Raw genomic sequence first — 25489 nt, forward strand, 5'->3', positions numbered from 1 at the left:
TCCAGTTAAAGATGACATAATTAGTGTATGCATTATGCTCCCTTCTGAAATTACACTAAAGTTAATAGAAAGAGATTTTCCTAAGAAAGCATAACCCACAAGGATAAAAATCAGAAACAAAGCACGAAAATCTCATTTTGAAATCTGGAAAACAGATTAAGTGGTAAATGATTTAGTAGTCTTGAGAGAGCAAATCCTTAACAGGTGGCATGGAAAGGTAAGAAGCAACTTGATTTATTCCACAGGACTCCCCAGAAGGTTCAAAAATTGGCAGCATTAGATATCTCAGAAATGAGGGTTAACATAATAAGACCAAAAATAGCAAGATTGCTTGAAAATATGTTAAGAAGCTCTTAGAGACCTAAATCCCCTTCCCCAGGAGACAGCTTCTGTCCTTACCCCTTCTTAGCAGAGGCTGGTGTACTTTACAGGGAGAGAAAAATAAAGGGTCTCTGGTCTGATGAGAATCAGATACAGCTGATGACAAACCATACTGAAAGTGATGATGAAGACAGAGACCCAGGCTCCTTCTCCTACCCAATTCCTATCACTTTGGCAAGAGACTGACAAGGGCCTTCTCTGAAATCTGAACATCTCAAGAGAAGATAGCTGAAGATGCTGACCTCTGGGTCTCCCCAGTGAAGCAGCCCAGTCATATCACTCTACAGTCATGCTCACCATCAACAAACCCTACCTACGTGCTCAGAGCTTCCAATCACCTTTTAATCCAGTTGGATTTTTATTTAGTAAAAAATATTTACAGGTAACCAAATATTACCAGATGTTTGAGTGTGATGGTTAAAAACAGGTTCTCAAATTCTTTGATAGTCCTCCCATTAAAAGGTAGGTTTTTATGTTCCTCTCACCCAGCCCAACTGGGCTGACCAGTTGGTTGACCAAGAGAATAAGCAGATTTGACACTATGTGACTTTTAGGGCTACATTAGAAAAGTCTTTCTTCTGTGGATAAAGAAGATGTGGTACATGTATACAATGAAATACTACTCAGCCATAAAAAAGAATGAAATAATGCCATTTGCAGCAACATGGATGCAACTAGAGATTATCATACTAAGTGAAGTCAGAAAGAGAAAGACAAATACCATATGCTATCACTTATATGTGGAATCTAAAATATGACACAAATGAACCTACTTATGAAACAGAAACAAACTCATTGACATAGAGAACAGGCTTGTGGTTACCAAGGAAGAGGGGGTTGGGGGAGGAATAGAGTGGGAGGTTGGGGTTAACAGATGTTAGCTATTATATACAGAATGGTAAACAACAAGGTCCTACTGTATAGCATAGGGAACTATATTGAATATCCTATGATAAACCATAATGGAAAAGATTATTAAAATAAGAATGTGTGTATATATATATATATATATATATATATATATATATATATATATATATTACTTCGCTGTACAGCAGAAATTAATACAACATTGTAAGACAATTATACATCAATAAAAAAAATTTTTTTAAAGAAAAGGCTTTGATCGGGAGATCAGGGATTGAGCTGCCTTTGGAAGCATGAGCCACCATGTAAGGTATCTGATTCCTCTGTGTTGTAAAAAAGTCCAGGACATACAGAGCAATCATATGTAGGTAATCTGACTGACAGCCCCAGATGAGGTCCCAGCTGATAACCTCTACCACTAGACTTGTGAGTGAAGATGCATCTAAATGATTCCTGCCACCAGCTGTTGTCACCCCCAACATTCAGATCTTCCTAGTTGAGATTCCAGACATTGTGGATCCATTCCTCCTCTACCCTTTCTGAATTCCAAACCCACTGAATTCATGAGAATATTAAAATGTTTTTTTTTAAGCCACTGAATTTTGGAATAATTTCTTAAGCAGCCCTAGATAACAAGAACAGTAAGGAAAGCCTCAAACATGAAAGAGTGTCTAAAACAGGAATAAATAAAGCCACTATAAAGAAACAGAAACCATGCAGAGAGAAGAAAACTTCAAAAATATGTATCATTAATATCCTCAAGAGATAAGAGAAGAAATTGCTACTATATACAAGAATAAGGTGCCATAGAAAGAGCATTCAGAGAATAAAAGAGTGTTCTTAGAAATTAAAAGTCAGATAACAGGAATGAAATTTCCAAGAAGGATTAGAAGATAAAGCTGAAAACTTCCAGAAAGTAGAACAGAAATTATAGATGAAAAATAGAAAATAAAGGTTGAGAAATTAAAGGACCATTCTTGAAAGTCTTATAAAAGGAGTGCCAGAAAAAAGAACAGTGAAACTAAGGGGAGGGAATCAAACAAATAAATCAAGAAAAATTTTCAGAACTGAAGGATGACTTCTCATATTTAAACTAGTAAGCACCAGGATAATAGATTAAAATGGATTCACACTCAGGTCCATATCATTGTGAAATTTTAATACATAGGAAAGAGATAATTCTAAAAATTTCCAAATCTGTCACATAAAGAATTGGGAGTCAAGATGACATTGGATTTCTCAACAGCAACACTGTATTCTAGAAGAGAGTGGAATAATGTCTTCAAATATTTAAGCAAATATTATTTAAAATCTAAGGGAATATGATTTCCAGTTTTGAATTCTATACCCAGTCCAACTTATCAATTAAGTGTGGAGTAGAATAAACACATTTTTTTGAGTGCAAGGTCTTAAACATTTTACCTTCTTGTACCTTTATAAGGAAGCTACTGAAAGATATTTTTCCATAAAATAAGAGAGTAATCCTAAGAGGAATAAGTGAGGTACAGAAAGCAGGAAATCCATGAGAAAAAAGAAGAGAAGAGAAGAGGGGAAGGGAGAGGAGGGGAAACGATAGGAGAGGAAAGAGAAGAGAATCTTCAAGATGAGGCAAGTCAAAAAATCAAGCAATGGAAAATATGTTATTTAGAGCTATGGAGGTCAATAATCAAAGAATCAGCTGGAAGAGTTGAAATGCTGCTTTAAGGAAGCAGGAATTAGGACAGGAAGTGTTGCTGGGTTTTTGTTTGCTTTTTGTAACAAGACTTATTAAACTATTTGACTCTGTATAATTTGATGCTCAACATAACTAATTATTAGAGAAATACCAATCAAACTACAATGAGGTATCACCTCACTCTGGTCAGAATGGCCATCATCAAAAACTCTACAAATAATAAATGTTGGAGAGGGTGTGAAGAAAAGGGAACCTACACTGCTGGTGGGATGTAAGTTGGTACAGCCGCTGTGGAGAAAAGTATGGAGGTTGCTTAAGAAACTAAAAATAGGGCTGCCATATGACCCAGCAATCCCACTCCTGGGCATATATCTGGAGAAAACTATAATTTGAAAAGATACATGCACCCCAATGTTCATTGCAGCACTAGTTACAATAGCCAAGACATGGAAGCAACCTAGATGTCTATTAGCAGATGAATGGATAAAGAAGTGATATATATGTATATATGTACACACACACACACACACACACACACACACACTGGAATATTACTCAGTCATAAAAAAGAAGGAAATAATGCCATTTGCAACAGTATGGGTGGACCTAGATATTATCATATTAAATGAAGTAGGCCAGAGAAAGACAAATATTATATGATATTGCTTATATGTGGAATCTAACAACAACAAAATAATACAAACGAACTTTTTTACAAAACAGAGATAGACTGACCACAGACATGGAAAACACACTTATGGTTACCAAAGGGGAAAGATGGGGAGGGATAAATTAGGAGGTTGGGATTAACATATACACATGACTATATATAAAATAGATAACCAAGAAGGACCTACTGTATAGCACAGAGAACTATAATACGAATATGAAAAAGAATAGACATACATATGTATAACTGAATCATGCTGTACACCTGAAATTAACACAACATTGTAAATCAACTATACATCAATAAAAAATAAATAGAATAAATTATGTATAAGTTGAATGAAAAAGCAAATTTTAAAATACATACATCTTTATGACTTGTTAATGGAAAATGTAAGTCCCCTACATTTGTGATTACAGCTCCTACTTTGACAACTAGATGATTATATTTACTCCTGTAACAATTCTGACCATTTCCAGCAAATAATATTGAGGTTTTACTACAGATCAGATTCTGTGTTGAGGAAGACAGACATCTAAACAAATAAAACACAGTGGGAAGAATTTTGTTATTGAAGAAGTAAAATCTCACTCAGTCTGGGCATCAGGGAAAGCTTCCTAAAGCAAATTCCACTTTCCATGAGAACTGAAAAATAGGTAGCAGGAAATATAGCAGTGGTGGCCTAGTGGTCCAGCGAGAGGGAGTGGCACAGGCAAAGGCCACAAGACAAACAGCGTGGTGGATTCAAGGAATAGAGCATAGGATTTGGGGTGGGGGGAGGGGTGTCTAGAGATAACAGTAGTAAGAACAGGAATGGGGAAGGGGGATATCTTGAAAGAGATTTGTAAGCCATTTGAAAGAGCATAAACGTAGATAAATAGGACCCCTTGCTTTGTTTCTCTACCCCTAGTATTTACCCTATTCTATAGTTACCATGTTCCTTAGGGAAGCCAGGGAAGCAATTCTGAGGGAAGATAGAATGTGTTTAGTTTTAGGTATACCAGGGGTGGGTTCCTTTTGGGAAATAGTTGGCATTCTAATGAATAGTGGGCATTCTAATATAAGGTTGTGGAGCTCTGAAGAATTGCAAAGGCAGATTTGGGATTCATTAGCATTAAGGAGAAAATCAGAGCCATACAGTGGGGAGCTCTTGCAGGAGAGAATCAAAGTTAGAATCATAGGAATTGACATATAAGAGCAGGAATCTTTGTTTTGTTCATGACTATATCCACAGCACAGAACCTAGTACAGAATAGGTGCTCAGTAAATATTTGTTGGATGGATGGATGGATGGGAGGCAAAAATATTGGCTGGTTTCCTTTTCAGGAGAAAGGAAGTCTAGTTACTCTGGAAAAATTTGGCCTTGGCCTGAAATGATAGGCTTCCAAGAGAATCTTAACCTGGGTGAGTAAGCAAGCAGTCGGATTACTTTTTTTTAAGGCCCTCACCAGGTTTTAGAAACAGCAGCAATCCCCCTGTGGACTGGGGTGAGGCAGAGGGACTCAGGTCTCTCTAGAAGAAGCAAACTGTGCCCTGAATTCATTGCTCATCTATCAGACATGATCAGTTTTGCACTTCTTCTTTGTAGTATTCTTGCAATTACCTGTGTCCTTGTATCTCTGCAGTCTACTAACCGAATGCAGTGAAGCAAAACCAAGACACATTCAAGCAACAACAAATATGCTGCAGTCTTGGGTTGGAAAACCAAATTATTATTCCAAACAGGTATTTCATCTAGGTGAAAGAATATAAGAATATAATAGGTCTTATCATTTTGACTTTACAGTATTATTCAGTGAGCACTGCACTGCCAAGTCAGTATGCTATGAAAATCACATTCAATCTAAAGCTCCACTGAACAGGCAGCTACATTGAAATAAAGTAAGGTTAGGTGTAGTGAGCAGAAGGAAGTACAATAGCAAGAAGAGAAAAAAGAATTAGCTTTTCTTTGACCTTCAAAAGAAGGAGCTATCAGTAAGAATAAGAACCAGAAAAAGAGAGTACACTGGAAAAGGCAGCTGATTTCAGGTACTGGCTTCCAGCTTCCAGGTCTAATTGTGTGATTGTACACCATTGTCCTCATCTGCATTACCTATTCCATAAAGCTACTGTAAGAATTAAATAATAGACTATAAGCAACACCCTGGCCCCTCATTCCTCCCTCTGCTCTTCATGCCATTTTGTTAGCTTCCTTAGCTAGCAAATCATCATCTGAAAATTTCTACCTTGGTCCCTCTCCAAGAAACTGAGAATTGGGGAGCATAAGAACTCTACCTTTTTCTTGTATCTGTTACATATTTGTTAATTGGCAGATGGGCCAACTGATTAATTGGCCACATGAATTTATGAACACTCTGTAATGTTATATAACTGAGTGGAGTTTTATGATTATGATATGTACCCTGGAAGCCAAGCCACCATTTCTACATTTTGATAAAAAATCATGTTATACAGTGTCTAATTATTTTTCTGATGGGATAAAGAGAGTCCTAGGGAATCAGTTTGCAAGATTTACACCTTGACTTTTGTAGCCTTGAGAGAAAGGAGAATGGTGTTAGATTATTAACCACCCCTCTCCCTTCTACTCTTCTCCTAGCCTATCTTTTAAACCTTTCAAAATGTTTTCCTGTAGTTGCATGTAAGGTAGAAAAATGGTGAAACCAAAGGGATCTGAATTCTTCTAAAACTCTATGCTACCCTAGATCACTTCTAGAGTGAGAATGTACATTGTGGAAAAGTGAATTTCTCATTAAAGTATTTTTCACAGTGCCTATTTATTATTTTCAATAGGGGTAAATAACTTACTAATCATGAGATACCAATGAGATGCTTTTAATTCATCAGTATTGGAAACCTGACTCTATATACAAAACAGGTCAGGTATGTTTATTTAAGCTCAGAAGCAAAGTCAGGAAAATTATGTGTGTATTTTATTTAACAAGGAAGAAGAAATTATAAATGATCACAGATTTTATTTAGAACCATAAAAATTATAACATTCAGAAAGAAGCCAAGGGAACTTAAAAAGAGGGCATCTTCTAAACCAATGAATCTCAAACTTCAGTGACATGAGATTCATCTTACTGAACTGCGATGTCTGGTTGAATCTGGGAGGGTCTTCATTTTTTACAAGTACCTCATGCCATTCTTGGGATACTTTAGGATGGGTAGATGATTGAATTCTTTTGGTTGAATAAGATACTGAGATGAGAGGAAAGAATTTCTGTTGGTGTGTGATGAAACAACCAGGATGATAAACAGACTCCAAATCATGACATATGAGAAATGGTAAGAAGAAATGGGGATGCTTAACTTCATGGCATAAAGGGCACTTCAGATACTTGAGTTGGAGAAGGATTGAATTTGCTCCAAGAAATATGGGGCAAGAAATTTTGGCCCAGTGTGAGAAAGCACCTCTAAAGAATCAGATTCTTCATTCATGGAGCAGGCTAATGTCAGTGTTGTCACCAGAAAAGTTCAATACTGGGTGCTGCCACAGGGAATCCAAGCATCAGATGGATCAGAGACAGACGGATGGCTCCTGGGATTGCTGATACCTCTGATCTGGGGCTTCTCTGATATGGTCACGTTCCCACTACAGTGGCAGTGGGCCCTGGCTGGTGTAGCCCAGAGGCATTTGGGTGAGGGTTGGTATGTGTTCCCATCTGAGATGTTAAAAGCATTCAATAGGTTAATTTGTGTTAACACAGATTAACAAAATGTGTTAATCTGTGTAGAGAGCCCAGAGGCAGTCCAAGCCTAGAGGGAAAGAGTCAACCCAAAGAAAAAATAAAATAAATTCTCTCTCTCCTTACTACCGTTCCTCCTATAGTTGAAGAGAAAGACCATATACTTTAAGATGTACAAGCATACTTAACAATGTAATGAAGGAGTAACCAGGTAAGTTTGTGGAAATAGACCCACATCTGGCAGTGTGTGTTGGGGGTATGAAGGAAGGTCATTTCTAATTTTGTATTACAGTGAGATATGAATAAAGGTTTTTAAAAATCTGTTTATGGAAATATGTTAAAGGTTATCCCATAAGTAGCTAGTTACCAGAAAAACAAAGGCTATTGAATTTTTTTTACTATTAGAATTGAGTATATTTGTTCCAAAGTTCTCTTCCCCTGCCCTCTGTCATCTCTGCTGCTTACTCTTTCCCATGGAGGTGAAGAGTTAGGACTTAAACCAGGTTTCTGGCTCCAGAATCCTTCCTCTGAACTATCTCCTACTGCCTTCTAATATTAAGACAAAGTGAAGCTTGTGTAATGTTTGGTTTCCACTTTTCTAACTAGTATTATTTCCTTAAATACTTTTTTCTTATTATAGAGACACTTGAGCTTACTTTTGCTTTACTACATGAAAATACTTATTCCTGTCTTTTAAAAAGCTATTCACATTTCAATTCTAAATGAGGAGGGAGGGGTACAGTGGGGAAACAAAACAATAAGTAGGTTCTCATATCAAATATTTAACATTTATTCCAAAAATGTTCCCAATCCACATAACATTTTTGAGACAAAAAAGTATTTGAATATGAAATTATGCTTCAGAGCAAAGATCTCTTATTAACAATTTCATATAGGTTAATGACCACTCTATTGTTCAGAGTTAATTTACAGTTTTTATTGTCTCATAATAGATTGTCAGAATGCATTCTTTTGATTTGTCAAGGTAATTTAAAACTTTACTCAAATCAAATATCAAGAGAAAAAAGGCTGAGTGGAGTACTTTTGAAAACTCACACCATTATGTTAATTTAATCAGGAGGTGAAGAGTGAAATAGTCACTGTCGACCTTTCAAAATACATTCCAGTTGTTATTCATATTCTAGAAATGACAGAATTGATTTTTCTTCCTGCTTGAGCAGAGTGAGAATAATTATAGGACCAATTGCAAAAATCTTGCAGGTTGGTAGCTTCTACTACACTGGTTTTAAAGAATAATTTTAACAGTAGTATTTGCTGTATTTTTATCTTATCTTTGAGTGACATGGTTGCTGTTAGTTGGTCTGACACCTTTTTCAGCATTCAGGGTAATTTTGAATATGATTAAGGATTTTTTTCCCTTGCATTCTTGTCACTGTCTTATCTCTAACAGGCTATTTGATGCACGAGTTTCATAAGTTTTGGATTGAAGAAGACCCCATGGACATAATGGAATTTAATCGTGTGCGGGAGAAATTCCGCAAGAGGATCATAAAACAGCTGCAGAATCCAGACATGGCATTGTGCCCACACTTTGCTGCCTCGGAAGGTTTAATCAACATATAGTCATCCACACTGGTTTTAATGGATACCCCAGGACAGTGCCTCATTACTGTGTTAGATCTCTGCTTAGGTCCCAGCTCACACACTGAATGCACACAGTGTTTGTATGCATGCCTGTTGGTACAGTGTTTTCACATCTTCATCATAATTACCAGATCCCCAAATACCACAATTTTTGCAGTATCTGTCATCCAATGACTGCTCATACTGTGGCATCATGCAGTATTACATCTTGCCTTGACACCTGGTATGGAGAGAGTTTTCTATTTTTTTAAATTGGCTTCCTCTCCCTCATAATTTAGTGTTGAAGAATTGTATTTCTCTAGCTGTATTTTATATGTAAAAGATTTAGCTGAATTTTGTTCTGTGAAAGCCTTTTAATTTATTGATAAGTTTCATGACTATAGCTGCTAGCTCTTCAAGCCAGGTTCATGCTTAGACCTCATTCAAATAAAGTATGACTTTAAAATAATACAAACAGACACATGATAAGACAAATCATTCTTGCAAATACTGCTGCACTTCATGAAAATGTAACAAGGCTAACAAGAAGCAAATTTAGGTAGGTGCTGGGGTTTTTTGAAGTACCACAGAATTATATTGTAACTTACCCCCAGTTGTAATTGTGGCATAGTCATCTGGACATCAAATTATTTTATTCCCATAATTTTACTGGCTTGGATACCTAAATACGTTTATGATACTTGGAGCCTCAAAAAAGAAGTATGCACACTGCAAAAGCTCCAAAAGCTTTTTCACTGCCTGCCTCTTGCTGAACTCAGAGTTACACCCTGGCACTGTTCTGATCCAGGCATCTTTGCTTGGGGCACTGAGTGCTGGCTCGTTTGTTGTCTATGTCAAGAGGTAATATTAAAAAACAATTTGCAAGAAAATGTGTTGCAAGAGAAGAACCTGAGCTATGTCATTCTGTAATATTTTTTGAAACTAATGACCTTGTCTTTTATCAGTGGAAGAAATAAATTGCTTGGAAGGAGAACAAAACCAAGTCATTTCAAAACTGCTTAAAATCATTTTAAAAACCATGATTTAGGGCTTCCCTGGTGGCGCAGTGGTTGAGAGTCCGCCTGCCGATGCAGGGGACACGGGTTCGTGCCCCGGTCCGGGAAGATCCCACATGCCGCGGAGTGGCTAGGCCCGTGAGCCATGGCCGCTGAGCCTGTGCGTCCGGAGCCTGTGCTCCGCAACAGGAGAGGCCACAACAGTGACAGGCCCACGTACCACAAAAAAAAAAAAAAAAAAAAAAAAACAAAAAAAAAACAACACATGATTTAGTTTGGAATTAATTATGATTGTAGTCTGTTGAATAGTATTTACCATGGCATTTCATACCCATGGTATTTTATACCTTCTGACTATCAGTTTTAGTATTATTAGATGTTTGTGTACTCACTTGCTTATCTAAGTGAATTTTGAGTACTGCCTAACTGAGTTATGAATAAATTACATGTCATTCTACTGTAATGCATAGTGTATTTCATTTTAATATTTTTGTGCTTGTACAGCTTCTGAATATGCAGATATGTGAGTGGGTAGAATGTTAAAGACAGACAACCTGAAGCTGAATATAAATCATGCCAGCGTTCAGAGTAATCAAGTGTGAATTACAGTATGTCATGTCTGAGAGACTGCTTTTATTTAACTAATCTTGAGGCCTGGTGTTGCTTTAATGAAAGAATAAGATCAAGCTTTTTCTTTGCAGCTTCCTCTGAAGCCTGATTTGTCTACTGCTAGACAGCTGATATAGAAAACATTAAGGTGCCTGTTGTTTCCTGGTCCATTCTAGCTCCTCTGGGATTTTGCTGTTCCTTCCCTTTCAGCTGTATGCCAGGTGGCAGGATTTTGCATTGCACCTTTTATAGCCCTGTGTCCTTTCTTAGAATGAGGAAGGGAAGGAGTTGGTTAAAGCATGATATATACCATGAGTAGTGACAAGAATATATATTCCTCTCCAGAGTAAGTGAGAATTTATGAACCCAGTAAATGGCCTGCCTTGGGAGCCCTGAATCTGCTTTAGCTGCTATATATAAAGGTGTTCTTCCATGTTCAGTACAGCCTTTGAAGCCGCATGTATGCATTGTCTCTTCCTATCCACTATGGTCCTGTGTCACTGACATGGCTTGATTATATGTGGCACCTATACCAGCTCATGTCTCTTCTATTCAGGTAGAGATAGTTGATGGTAACAAAGCTAGGAGCTTTCCCTCCCAGCTCCTTGAATGATTTCTCTCTGTTATATCTTAACATGGCTGCACAATTTTAGGATGAACAAACTCTGCCAGCTCCTTCTAGTTCTGAGTATTATTAGATTTCTTGTTTGCACCTCTTTGTGGAAGATGCATTCTACCCTGTAATATGAAGTGAGGTGAGAAAAAAAAGAGGAGAAGCTTTCAAGGCATTAAAAAATGTGTGATGTGTTTGTGTTTTTCCCTTGAGCATTTTTAGTTTGCTTATACTTCATTGAACAAGGGTTGACCACTTAAAATGTAAATTATGTAGCATGCTTCTACCAAGTTTTTCAAAACATTACTTGCTATGATTAAAAACACATTCCAGTTTGCACTACAGAAAGAAAACTCTTTGGAGCACCATTTCTGAAAATTATGACTTCAGTCTGACTTTCCTTCTCACAGTTCTTGTTATTGTACTGAAAAAAATATTTTTTGCTTGGTAACGTACCATCTTTTCTTTTTGAAATGAAGCTTAAATATATACCAGACCTAAAAGATAGGTCTGGAAGACATATCTTCCAAACCAGGACACTTTTGAGAGAAAAAGAGGATGTTGTTAATCATTTCTTTAGGACAATAGGGTGAACTGGGACAGTTTGAGGAAACTGAGATGTTAGGTGACTGAGAGACAAAGAGACAGACATAAGTAAGGATCGTCTACCCACAACTCAATTAGACACATGCAACCTAATTTCTTCACTTTCTAACCTCTGGCAGGAGAAATACATCATAGGGACATAGACATTTTGATGTATACTACCCAAAATCTTAAAGACCCATCAGAGGTATGGGCTTGGTCTGAGCTGGAAGGTCAGCTGAACAGTCTGGGCTTGTAGGAAGTCAGCAATGGGGAAATAAAACCTGGCCATCAAACTCCATGGCCACAAATTATCTTGATCCATAAACATAGGGGGCCATCCAAACTGAACAGGAATGAGGAGGGGACCAGGGTTGGTGGAGTGTGGGGTTAGGGGATGGGAGATGGAGAGAAGAAAAGAAGAGACAGACAAAAAAGAAAGTGTCAGCTAGGTCCATAGCAACATCTAGGAAACTTTGAGCTGTAGTGACACGTACTCCAACAAAGCAGTCCCTCTGACTCTTCAGGGAGCTTGACAGAAGTAACTGCTCTAATCTAGAAACAAAATGGCAGAAAAGCAGAACAAAGTATAACATCAAGTCCTAGAAGATGAAAGAGATACTGGTATGGATTCCTTTTCAAGAGCTAACATTTAGTGAGTTCTGATGCCATGTGCCAGGACTGTGCTAGCCATTTCCTTGCATTATTTCATCTCCTCAGCAACATACAAAATAAGACTGCATGCTTGCTTTTCTAGACAAACAGGCTTAGAGATTTAAAATATATTACCATAGGTCTCAAGAGAAAGAAAACGTCAATGAGGTATTACCTCACACCTGTTAGAATGGTTATTATCAAAAAGACAAGAAATAACAAGTGTTGGCAAGGATGTGGAGAAAAGGAAACCCTTGTGCACTGTCAGTGGGAATGTAAATTGGTGCAGCCACTGTGGAAAACAGTACAGAGGTTCCTAAAAAATATAAAAGAACTATCATAAGATCCAGAAATCCCACTTCTGGATATTTATCCAAAGGAAAGAAAAACACTAACTCAAAAAGATACATGCACCTCCATGTTCATTGCAGCATTATTTATAATAGCCAAGGCATGGGAGTAACCTAAATGTCCACTGATGGATGAATGGATAAAACATGATATATTTATATACACAGTGGAATATTATTCAACCATGAGAAGGAAGGAAATCCTGCCATTTGTAACAACAAGGATGGAACTTGAGGGCATTATGCTCAGTGAAATAAGTCAGAGAAAGACAAATACCGTATGATCTCACTTATATGTGAAATCTTAAAAAAAAACTTTTAGATACAGAGAACAGATTGGTAGTTGCCAGAGGCATGAGGTGTGGGGTGGGCCAAATGGGTGAAGGTAGTCAAAAGGTAATAGATGTAGATAGATGGATGATAGATAGGTAGATAGATAGATAGATAGATAGATAGATAGATAGATGATAGATAGATAGATAGATAGATAGATATAGATAATAGAGATAGATAAGATAGCATAGCAAGATCTTAAACCCAGGGCCTTAAGCCTTGACTTAATCATTATGCTATCTACTTAATTGGAATTACTTTCTACTGTACAGTGTAGATTATAAACACATGTACACACCTACCCCCCCCAAGTGATAATATACTATATGTAAATAACATTTCTTTCTCAGATGTCTGTAGGATGAATTCATACTTGCCATACTGTCCCTCAGGACTTCCCACATCTTGGGCCAGAATTTCTTCCTTGATACAGAAAGAACAATTCCGACAAGACTGTGAGCTCTGTCTCCTGATCCTTGTCTCCCCCCAAGAGCAATGGAAACCTGCATAACTCCTTCTGGCCCCCCTGTGCGAAACCTCAGCAAGGTGGGCCTTGCAGGGCCTGGCTGCGATATACTCAGGATGTATCTGTGCAAAGAGAAACTCATAGAACTTCAAACATGTGAACTCTTTGTAAATAAAACATTCCTTCCACTGCCAAGATTCTTGTGCCCCTTTGACCTGACTTAGCCTCCAGAATGCTACTACTCATAGGCACACTAACATGTGTGATGTCATCTGTTAACATCCCTGGGATGCTTCACGGAGACCAGGGTAGAGTAGTAAAAAATAAAATGTTGACTTGGTACCTTTCCATTATTTTATCTATTATGTACCTAGCACTGTGGTATGCCTTGCAAAAGAGGCTATAGAAGAAAGTTGATGGCAACTAGAAAAGTGTGGCAAAGAGAAGAGAAAGGTGAGATTAAATTTGTAAAACAACAGTTAAACCCCCTCTGTTATGCAAGGTGAGTTAAGGCGGTGTTGAGGGCGGGGAGGCGGTGGGGGGGGGGAGTCCCTTCGTGATTGCCACCTACTATACAAGGGCTCAAGTGAATTCCACATCATCCCAAGACATGGGTTTGGAATAGATTTTACTAGGAAATTTTCTAAAGCAAGGATTAGTAAGAGAAAAAAGGGTGTGAATGCTTCCCATTGTCCCAAGGCCACCAGGGCCCGTGTGCTGTGACACACTGTTGGTCTGGGTTCAGGTGGAAAGCTCCTGACCCTTACTGTTCTCATTTCTTTGGGGGCAAACCTGAAAACAACCTTGACAGAGGGAATGATCTGACGGGTACACTCTGTAGCCTCACAGTCTGGATCTGGTTGCTAGCTGCCCTGTCCTGTAGACTTTGGGGTCTATGGGATGCTACCTTGAGGAAGGAAATCTCTGGTCCTCAGGGGAGCTGAGCTTGGATGTAGCTCCTTTTGCTGGGAGAGTGAAGAGCCTTCAGGAGCATCTGGTTTGTCCCAGAGGTCCAGAGAGAGCTTGTGAGTTATTTTTTTGCCAAATCTCATATCACACTCATACACTTAATTCTAGATGTATTAGCTCTTCTCTGCCAAGTATGTAGCAATTACTGTGGAACAGGAACATCAACAGCCTCAAGCAGTATGATAACAAGAGTTTTTACTATTTATGCAGAGTACAGCAGGAAAAACTAGCAAGCAGAAGACCCATATTCCAGTGTATGTGCTGCTAGCCTCCTTAGGCCAATTACTTACCCTCTCTGACTTGGCTTTTACCATCTGCAATGGAAAAATAATAATGACAGCTCACTTTCAGAAGATTATTGTAAGAGTGAAATTCAAATAAGCTATCATTAATTAAAGTGCTTGGGAAACTCCAAAGTATTAAACACATGTCTAATTATGGTTGGCTTTTATCTATTTGATTTTTGGCTGTGAGCTTATTCTAACAGAATATTAAGCTATAAAATTTGTCCTTGTAGCCCATGTCCCCCATTAATTTGATTCAGCAAGCATTTATTGAGAACTTATTTTTGTGCCAGGCACCATGGCAAGTCTGAGGAAAAAATGGAAAAGAATATGGTGCGTTTGGTCTCATGGACCTCATAGTTAAAATCTACTGCCTTGCTTCTTGAAGTCCAGCATTTAGACCACCAGCATGAGCACTGTTAGAAATGAATCATTGAAGGCCCCTCCCAGACCTACTGAATGAGAAGTACTGCTCTAGAGGATATTGAGGTTTAGTCTCAATTTTTAATAGTTTAGAAGTAAATCAAACACTTCCTTTGTTTTCCCTCAACTTACTTTGTCAGTATAACTTGACCCTGTGCCCACCTCTAACAAAGGACTACATGTTTTGTTGTCATCCACCCAGAGGCACAGACAGGAGTTAGTATGGAGAAGGTGGAGGGCTGTTATGGGCTGGATGTTTGTGTCCCCCCAAATTCATGTGTTGAAATCTTAACCCCCAATGTGATGGAATTAGGAGGTGGGGCCTTTGGGGGTAAAACCCTCATGAATTGGATTAGAACCCTTATAAGAAAGCCCTCATAAGAGCCCTTTCTTATCCTTATAAGAAAAGACAGGATAGAGCTTTCTCTCTCTCTCTCTCTCTCTCTCTCTCTCTCCATACTCTCTCCCTCTCTCTCTCATTCTCTGCCCTGTGAGGATACAGTGAGAAGATGGTCATCTACAAACCTAGAAGAGTGTCTTCACCAGATACCAAAGATGCACCTTGATCTTGGACTTTTCAACTTCCAGAGATATGAAAAACATGTTTGTTGTTTAAGCCACTCGTTCCATAGTATTTTTGTTATAGCAACCACACAAAATTGACATCAATATGGACACAGGTCCCAGGTGGGCCTGCCCTCCCACCCCAAATGCTTCTTGAGAAGCTTCCTACAGTAGCCAAAGCTGGTGCTGTCCCAGAAACGCACTCCCACTGATGGCCATTCTCAAAGAGTTTCCTTCTCTCAAGGTGTCAGTCAGGGTGGCCAACCTCCTACATGATGGAGAAAACAAATAAAGTCTTCACTTACTAACCAAACTTTTTACCTGAATAGAAACCACCTAGTTGCAACTTGGCAACTATCAGAGAAGTTATTTGAAGTCTGAGCCTAGAACGAAACCAGGAGCTTGAAAGCACCAAGAGGATGACAATCAAAATAATGCAGGGGAGGTGGAGTCAAGATGGCAGTGTGGGAAGATGTGGAGTCAGTGTCTCCCCACAACTAGGGCACTTGTCAGCCACTGGTGGGAGACTCTGATGCACAAGGAGATGGGAGGAACCCCAAAGTGAACCAGTAGAACATAGGGGGACTGAGAGGGGAAAAGAATTAGAGGCCAGACAAGATCGGCGCCCCTGAGGCCAGGGAGATCAGGAAAGGTAGGTGGGAGGGACTCTCTGGGAAAAGCAGGAGAGGAGCAGAGGGTGATTTCCTGGCCCACTTGAGCCAGGGAGCCTGCTGAGCTCCCAAGCTGGTACCCCCCCCAACAAAGCCCCATCCAGGCCACGTGGGTGCTGGGGGCATAGGCGGGAGGCTGGGGAGATCAGGAGAGGTAAGCAGGACTAGCCATCCAGGAGGAGCAGGAGAGGAGAGGAGTGCAATAACCCTGCCCACTCAAGCCCAGGAAGCCTGCTGGGCTCCCAGGTGAGGTCCCCTGCCCTATGAGACTAGAGGTGGGGAGACGCCTGGGTCCCTTCTGTTGCTTAAGCCTAAGCCCCACCCACACCCACACAGTCCCCAGGGCCTTTTCTAACCCTGTGGGTCCTAAGCATAGGCCCTCCCCACATATGGGCGTGGGGCCTATTCTTTCTAACATGTCTGTTAGTTTCCTAGTCTAATTTTGTTTTTTACTTTGTTATTTTCAGCCACTTCAGGTGGCTTGTGGAATCTTGGTTCATGAGTCCAGGGTCAGGCAGAAGCTCCTGCAGTGGGAGCTCTGAATCTGAACCACTGGACTAACAGGGAACCTCAGGCCCCAGGGAATATTCATCAGAGTGAGGTCTCACACAGTTCATCATCTCAGCACCAACACCCAACTCTACCCAATAGCCTACAAACTCCAGTGTTGGAGGCCTCAGACCAAACAACCAGTAAGACAGGAATACAATCCCACACTTAAAAAAAAAAAAATGAGACGGCAAAAAAATATGTCACAGATGAAGGAACAAGGTAAAACCCCACAAGACCAGGTAAACGAAGAGGAAATAGGCAATCTACATGAAAAAGAATTCAGAGTAATGATAGTAAACATGATCTAGAATCTCGGAAACAGAATGGAGGCACAGATTGAGAAAATATAAGAAATGTTTAACAAACATCTACAAGAACCAAAAAACAAACAGAAAGATGAACAACACAATAACTGAAATGAAAAATACACTAGAAGCAATCAATAACAGAATAATTGAGGCAGAAGAATGAATAAGTGAGGTGGAAGACAAAATGGTGGAAATAACTGCTGAGGAGCAGAATAAAGAAAAAGAATGAAAAGAATTGAAGAAAATCTCAGAGACCTCTGGGACAACACTACACACACCAACATTTGAATTGTAGGGGTCCCAGAGAGAGAAGAGAAAAAGAATCTGAAAAAATATTTGAAGAGAATATAGTTGAAAACTTCCCTAATATGGGAAAGGAAATAGTCACCCAAGTCCAGGGAGCACAGAGTCCCATACAGGATAAAACCTAGGAGATACACAAGAAGACATATATTACTCAAACTAACAAAAATTTAATTCAAAGAAAAAATATTAAAAGCAGCAAGAGAAAAACAAAAAATAACATACAAAAGAATCACAATAAGGTTATCAGCTAGTGTTTCAGCAGAAACTCTGCAGGCCATAAGCGAGTGGCAGGATATACTTAACATGATGAAACAGAAAAACCTATAACCAAGACTACTCTACCCAGCAAGGATCTCATTCAGATTCAGTGGAGAAGTCAAAAGCTTTTCAGACTAGCAAAAGCTAAGAGAATTCAGCACCACAAAACCAGCTTTACAACAAATGCTAAAGAAGCTTCTCTAAGTGGGAAACACAAGAGAAGAAAAAGACCCACAAAAAAAACCCTCAAACAATTAAGAAAATGGTAATAGGAACATACATATCGATAATAACCTTGAATGTAAATGGATTAGAGGCCCCAACCAAAAGACACAGACTGGCTGAATGGATACAAAAACAAGACCCATATATATGCTGTCTAAAAGAGACCCAATTCAGACCTAGGGACATTACAGACTGAAAGTGAAGGGATGGAAAAAGATATTCCATGCAAATGGAAATCAAAAGAAAGCTGGAGTAGCAATACTCGTATCAGACAAAATAGACTTTAAAATAAAGACTGTTACAAGAGAAAAGGAAGGACACTACATAATGATCAAAGGACCAATCCAAGAAGAAGATATAACATTTATAAATGCTTATACACCCAACATAGGAACACCTCAATATATAAGGCAAATGCTAACATCAATGAAAAGAGAAATTGACAGTTACACAATAATAGTTGGGGATTTTAACACCCCAATTTCACCACTGGACAGATCATCCAAACAGAAAATAAATAAGGAAAAACAAGCTTTAAATGATACATTACACAAGATTGACTTAATTGATATTTATAGAACATTCCCTCCAAAAACAACAGAATACACTTTATTCTCAAGTGCTCATGGAACATTCTATAGGATAGATCATATCTTGGATCACAAATCAAGCCTTGGAAAATTTAAGAAAATTGAAATCATATCAAGCATCTATTCTGAACACAATGCTATGAGATTGGAAATCAATTACAGGAAAAAAACTGTAAAAAAACAAATGCATGGAGGCTAAACAGTGTGCTACTAAATAACCAAGAGATCACTGAAGAAATTAAAAAATGCATAGAAAGAAATGACAATGAAAACAGAATGACCCAAAACCTATGGAACACAGCAAAAACAGTTCTAAAAGGGAAGTTTATAGCAATTCAATCTCACCTCAAATAAAATCTCAAAGAAAAATCTCAAATAAACTATCGAACCCTACACTTAAAACAACTAAAGAAGAACAAAGAAAACTAAAAGTCAGTAGAAGGAAAGAAATCATAAAGATCAGAGCAGAAATAAATGAAGTAGAAATGAAGAAACAATAGCACAGATCAATAAAACTAAAAGCTGTTTCTTTGAGAAGATAAGCAAAATTGATAAACCCTTAGCCAGACTCATCAAGAAAGAAAGGGAGAGGATGCAAATCAATAAAATTAGAAATGAAAAGGGGGAAATCACAACTGACACTGTAGAAATACAAAGGATTATAAGAGATTACTACAAACAACTCTATGCCAATAAAATGGACAACCACGAAGAAATGGACAAATTCTTGGAAAGGTACAATTTTCCAAGACTGAACGAGGAAGAATTAGAAAATATAAACATACATATCACAAGTAATGGAATTGAAACCATAATTTAAAATCTTCCAACAAACAAAAGGACAGGACCAGATGGCTTCACAGGCGAATTCTATCAAACATTTATAGAATAGATAACACTGATTCTTCTCAAACTCTTCCAAAAAATTGCAGAGGGAGAAACAAGCTCAAATTCATTCTATGAAGCCAACATCACCCTTATACAAAAACCAGACAAAGATATCATAAAAAAAGAAACTTATAGACGAATATCACTGGTGAACATAGATACAAAAATCCTATCCTGAACAAAATACTAGCAAACAGAATCCAACAGCACATTAAAAGGATCATACACCATGAGCAAGTGGGATTTATCCCAGGGATGCAAGGATTCTTCAATATATGCAAATCAATCAATGTGATACACCACATTAACAAATTAAGGAATAAAAACCATATGATCATCTCAATAGATGCAGAAAAAGCTTTTGACAAATTCAACACCAATTTATGATAAAAACTCTCCAAAAATGGACATAGAGGGCACCTACCTCAACAAAATAAACACCATATATTATAAACCCAGAGCAAGCATGATACTTAATGGTGAAAAACTGAAAACATTTCCACTAAGATCAGGACAAGACAAGGATGTCCACTCTCACTACTCTTATTCAACATAGTTTTGGAAGTCCTATCCACAGCAATCAGAGAAGAAAATGAAATAAAAGGAATACAAATTGGAAAAGAAGTAAAACCATCGTTTTGCTGAAGACATAATACTATACATGGAAAATCCTAAACATGCCACCAGAAAACTACTAGAACTAATCAAGTAATTTGGTAAGATTGCAGGAAACAAAATTAATGCACAGAAATCTCTGGCATTCCTATACACCAACAATGAAAAATCAGAAAAAGAAATTAAGGAAACACTCCCACTTACCATTGCAAAAAAAAGAATAAAATACCTAGGATAAACCCGCCTAAGGAGGTGAAAGACTTGTACTCAGAAAACTATAAAACACTGATGAAAGAAATCAAACATGACATAAAAAGATAAAGAAATAGGCCATGTTCTTGGATTGGACCAATCAATATTCGGAAAATGATTATACTACCCAAAGCAATCTACAGATTCAATGCAATCATTATTAAACTACCAATGGCATTCTTCACAGAATTAGAACAAAAAATTTTACAATTCATATGGAAACACAAAAGACCCCAAATACCTAAAGCAATCTTGAGAAAGAAAAATGCAGTTGGAGTACTCAGGCTCCCTGACTTCAAACTATACCATAAAGCCATAGTAATCAAGACAGTATGGTACTGGCACAAAAACAGAAATATAGATCAATGATACAGGATAGAATGCCCAGAGATAAACCCAGGTACACATGGACACCTAATTTATGACAAAAGGGCAAGAACATACAATGGAGAAAAGACAGTTTCTTCAATAAGTGGTGCTAGGAAAACTGGACTACTACATGTAAAAGAATGAAATTATAACACTCCCTAACACCATACACAAAAATAAAGTCCAAATGGATTAAAGACTTAAATGTAAGGTGAGACACTATAAAACTCTTAGAGGAAAACATAGGCAGAACACTATGACATAAATCACAGCAAGATCTTTTTTTTTTTTTTTTTTAACGCTATGGACAACAAGCCACAAAGAGCCAAGTAGGCTTAATTAATTTATTTATTTATTTTTGCTGTGTTGGGTCTTCATTTCTGTGCGAGGGCTTTCTCTAATTGTGGCAAGCGGGCACCACTCTTCATTGCAGTGCGCAGGCCTCTCACTGTTGTGGCCTCTCTTGTTGCGGAGCACAGGTTCCAGACGCACAGGCTCAGCGGCCATGGCTCACAGGCCTAGTTGCTCCGCGACATGTGGGATCCTCCCAGACCGGGGCTCGAACCCGTATCTCCTGCATTAGCAGGCAGATTCTCAACCACTGCGCCACCAGGGAAGCCCCAAGATCTTTTCTGACCCACCTCCTAGAGTAATAGAATTAAAAATTAAAATAAACAACTGGGACCTAATGACACTTAAAAGCTTTTGCACAACAAGGAAACTGTAAACAAGATGAAAAGACAACCCTCAGAATGGGAGAAAATATTTGCAAATGAAACAACAGACAAAGGATTAATCTCCAGAATATACAAACAGCTCATGGAACTCAATATCAAAAAAACAAATAATCCAGTTTAAAAATGGGCAAAAGACCTGAACAGACATTTCATCAAGGAAGACATACAGATGACCAAGAGGCACATGAAAAGATGCTCAACATCACTAATTATTAGAGAAATGCAAGTCAAAACTACTATGAGGTATCACCTCCCACTGGTCAGAATGGACATTATCAAAAATCTAGAAACAATAAATGCTGGAAAGGGTGTGGTGAAAAGGGAACCCTCCTGCACTGTTGGTGGGAATGTAAATGGATACAACCACTGTGGACAACAGTATGGAGGTTCCTTAAAAAAATAAAAATAGAACTACCATATGACCCAGCAATCCCACTACTGGGCATATACCCCGAGAAAACCATAATTCAAAAAGAGACATGTACCACAATATTCACTGTGACACTATTTAGAATAGCCAGGACATGGAACCAACCTAAATGTCCATCAACAGATGAATAGATAAAGAACATGTGGCACATATATACAATGGAATATTACTCAGCCATAAAAAGAAACGAAATTCAGTTTTTTGTAGTGAGGTGAATGGACCTAGAGTCTGTCATACAGAGTGAAGTAAGTCAGAAAGAGAAAAACAAATACCATATGTTAACACATATACATGGAATCTAACAACAAAAAAAAGGGTACTGATGAACCTAGTGGCAGGGCAGGAATAAAGACGTGGACATAGAGAATGGACTTGAGGACACAGGGTGTGGGAGGTGGAAACTGGGGTGAAGTGAGAGTAGCATCGTCATATATACACTACCAAATGTAAAATAGATAGCTAGTGGGAAGCAGCAGCATAGCACAGGGATATAAGCTCAGTGTTTTGTGACGACATAGAGGAGTGGGATCAGGAGGGTGGGAGGGAGACTCAAGAGAGAGGGGATATGGGAATATATGTATGTATATGGCTGATTCACTTTGTTGTACAACAGGAACTAACACCACGTTGCAAAGTAATTATACTCCAATAAAGATGTATTTAAAAATGCCCATTTAGTGTTACTTTAAAATGAAAGCAATCTAAAGAATTAAAAACAGTAACATAGGGCTTCCCTGGTGGCGCAGTGGTTACGAATCCTCCTGCCAATGCAGGGGATATGCATTCAAGCCCTGGTCCAGGAAGATCCCACATGCTGCAGAGCAACTAAACCTATGTGCCACAACTAATGAGCCTGCCCTCTAGAGCCCGTGGGCCACAACTACTGAGCCCATATATCACAACTACTGAAACTCGTGTGCCTAAAGCCTGTGCTCCACAACAAGAGAAGCCACTGCAATTAGAATCCCGCACACCACAACCAAGAGTAGCCCCCGCTCACCGCAACCAGAGAAAAACCCACACGCAGCAATGAAGACCCAACACAGCCAAAAATAAAAAAATAAAATACATAAATTTTTTTAAAAGGCTATTAAAAAGAAAGGGCCACATTTTAAAAAAAGAAGTAATATAGTGGTAACTAATGATGCTTTAAAATATTAATAATAAAAACAATAATACAGCTAAATTTATTGAGTGCTTACACCATAACATACACTATTCTAGGCACTTTAAAGGTATCAAGTCAGCCCTCACAACAGTGTTTAAAGGGAAGTACTACCATTTTAACCGATAAGGAAACTGAGGCACAGAGATTGCCTAGGTTCACACAGCTACTAAGAGACAGTAATGAAGAATAGGTACTAACATAGGGAGGAGAAATCTTATACTATAATTTAAGGTAGAAAAGTCATATATTTAAGAGACCAAAATGCTGCTAGACAAACAACACATATACAGACACATATACACAGAAAGAGAGAGAAGGAGAAAGAGAGAAAAAGAGAGGGAGAGATAGAAGGGAAGCTCAGGAGAGAGAGAGACAGAGAGACATAGAGGAGATATTCCAAAATATTAAGTTAGGGCAGAAGAAAGGATCTGGACAATTTCCCTCACTTTTCCCCCTTCCTTTTCTCTATGTAATATCCATGAGGTCAGGGATTTCTCTTTCATTTTGTTTTCTACTCTATCCCTAGTGCCTAGAACAGTGACTGACACATAGGAGGCACTTCTTAAATATTTGTTCAATAAATAAATTAAAGAGCAAATATATTTTCCATGATGACTAGGTATTACTTTTATAAGCAATAAAATTTAATTTTTATAAAATATGATCTTGGTGATATAATGAATCAGATTTAAGGTAGACATGAATCAATGAAATTACCTTCAATTCTTCCTCTCCCTTGTCCCGTCCCCACATCCAGCCAAGCTCCAAGTTCTCTCTAATCTTAGAATTACCTTGTAGATACATTCCTCCCTATCCACTCCCAAGGCCCACCCACTGTCTAATTCAGGACTTATGATTCACATATGAACTGTTTCTATGGGCTCCAAATGGTTCCCTCAACATAACCTTCATCCATCAATCTATCCTACTCTTCATTGTGAAATTTAACTTCCCAGTGGAATCTATGATCACATTTTTCTCTTGCTCAAAAGTCTTCCTTGAGTCTCACAACCCATATTTCTTTTTTTTTTTTTTTTTTTTTTGCGGTATGCGGGCCTCTCACTGTTGTGGCCTCTCCCGCTGCGGAGTACACGCTCCGGATGCGCAGACTCAGCGGCCATGGCTCACGGGCCCAGCCGCTCCACGGCATATGGGATCCTCCCGGACCGGGGCACGAACCCATATCCCCTGCATCGGCAGGCGGACTCTCAACCACTGCGCCACCAGGGAGGCCCCCATATTTCTTTTTATAAGAAAAAATCTTTCATACAGTGTTTTGTCTGCAAGCCATTTGGAATATCCATAGGCAAGGCTCTTATTTTAGAATAATGGAAATAATATAAAGGGAAGAAACTTAGAGGCCGTCTAAATTAATTTATATGCTCACATATTTAAACTAAATCTTTAATTAATTAAGGATTAATTACACAAAATCAATTGGTGGGGCAGTGAATAGAAGAGGTGGTCTTGATCTAGCTTGTCAGATTAGTTGGAATGAACTAAAGTCATAGGGTTCTGTTTAAACCCATAATATATTGGACTATTGCATTATGCACCTCATAGGCACCTTGCCTTTAATCACTCCTCCCTTCAAATTTTGTATCATACTACTACCAGAGATATCTTTTTAAAACCCAAATCTATGTCATGACTTTGAGAGCTTCCTGTTTTTACAAAATAAAGTTCATACTTGGTATTCAGATGGTATCTAACCTCAACTGTAAGAGATTGAGAGCAAACATATCTCCAATTCTTCACCCCTTTTTTCACTATCCTTTTTGCAATTTGACTTTGCAGCTCATCCAATCAACAGGTGGAGTCAATTTCCCCACCCTTAGAATTTAAATTAGCCTTGTGACTTTCTTTGGCCAATAGTTTGTGGCAGAAATGACAGAGTACCAATACCAAGTTCAGGTCTCAAGAGATCTTACCTACTTCCACTCATTTTCTGGAGCTCTGCCACTGCCATGTGAACAAACCTAGGCTAGGCTACCAAATGATGAGAGCCACGTGGCCCAATCACTTCTATCCACCCATCCAACATCCAGCCAGCCACATGTGTGGATGAGGCCAGTCTAGACAAGCCAGCCTCCAGCCTACCCATCAGAACACCATAGATTTATGACCAAGCTCAGCTGAAATCAGCCAAATCTGGTCCAGATCAGCAGAACCCCCAAATTGACCTGTATACTCAAGCAGTAATGAATACTGATTGTTTAAGCCACTCCATTTTTGGTGGTTTGTTACACAGCAATAGCTAACTGAGACACCAATCTACTTTCCAGCTTCTCCCACTCTCTACCTTGTATCCTGATATTCCCTCACCCCAAATTACTTGACATTCCCTAAGTATCTCACAGTCATGTCTCACTGCCTTTTTTATGCTTC

At 38.5% G+C, this 25489-nt stretch overlaps 1 protein-coding gene across 2 annotated transcripts in view; it reads left to right on the forward strand.

The window, feature by feature from the left end:
* The window catches only part of ELMOD1 (ELMO domain containing 1), a gene marked incomplete at both ends in the record, with an annotated part of 63726 nt that extends 54860 nt beyond the window's left edge, over window positions 1-8866 (forward strand). For both annotated transcript variants that reach the window (XM_082628770.1, XM_082628769.1), the window contains one exon: window positions 8694-8866. In XM_082628770.1, coding sequence (XP_082484896.1) covers window positions 8694-8866 — 173 coding nt within the window. The remainder of the gene's footprint in view (window positions 1-8693) is intronic.
* Between the last annotated feature and the right edge of the window lie 16623 nt (window positions 8867-25489).

Source organism: Mesoplodon mirus (genome assembly GCF_964341445.2).
Source record: "Mesoplodon mirus genome assembly, chromosome: 7".
Lineage (NCBI taxonomy): Eukaryota > Metazoa > Chordata > Mammalia > Artiodactyla > Ziphiidae > Mesoplodon > Mesoplodon mirus.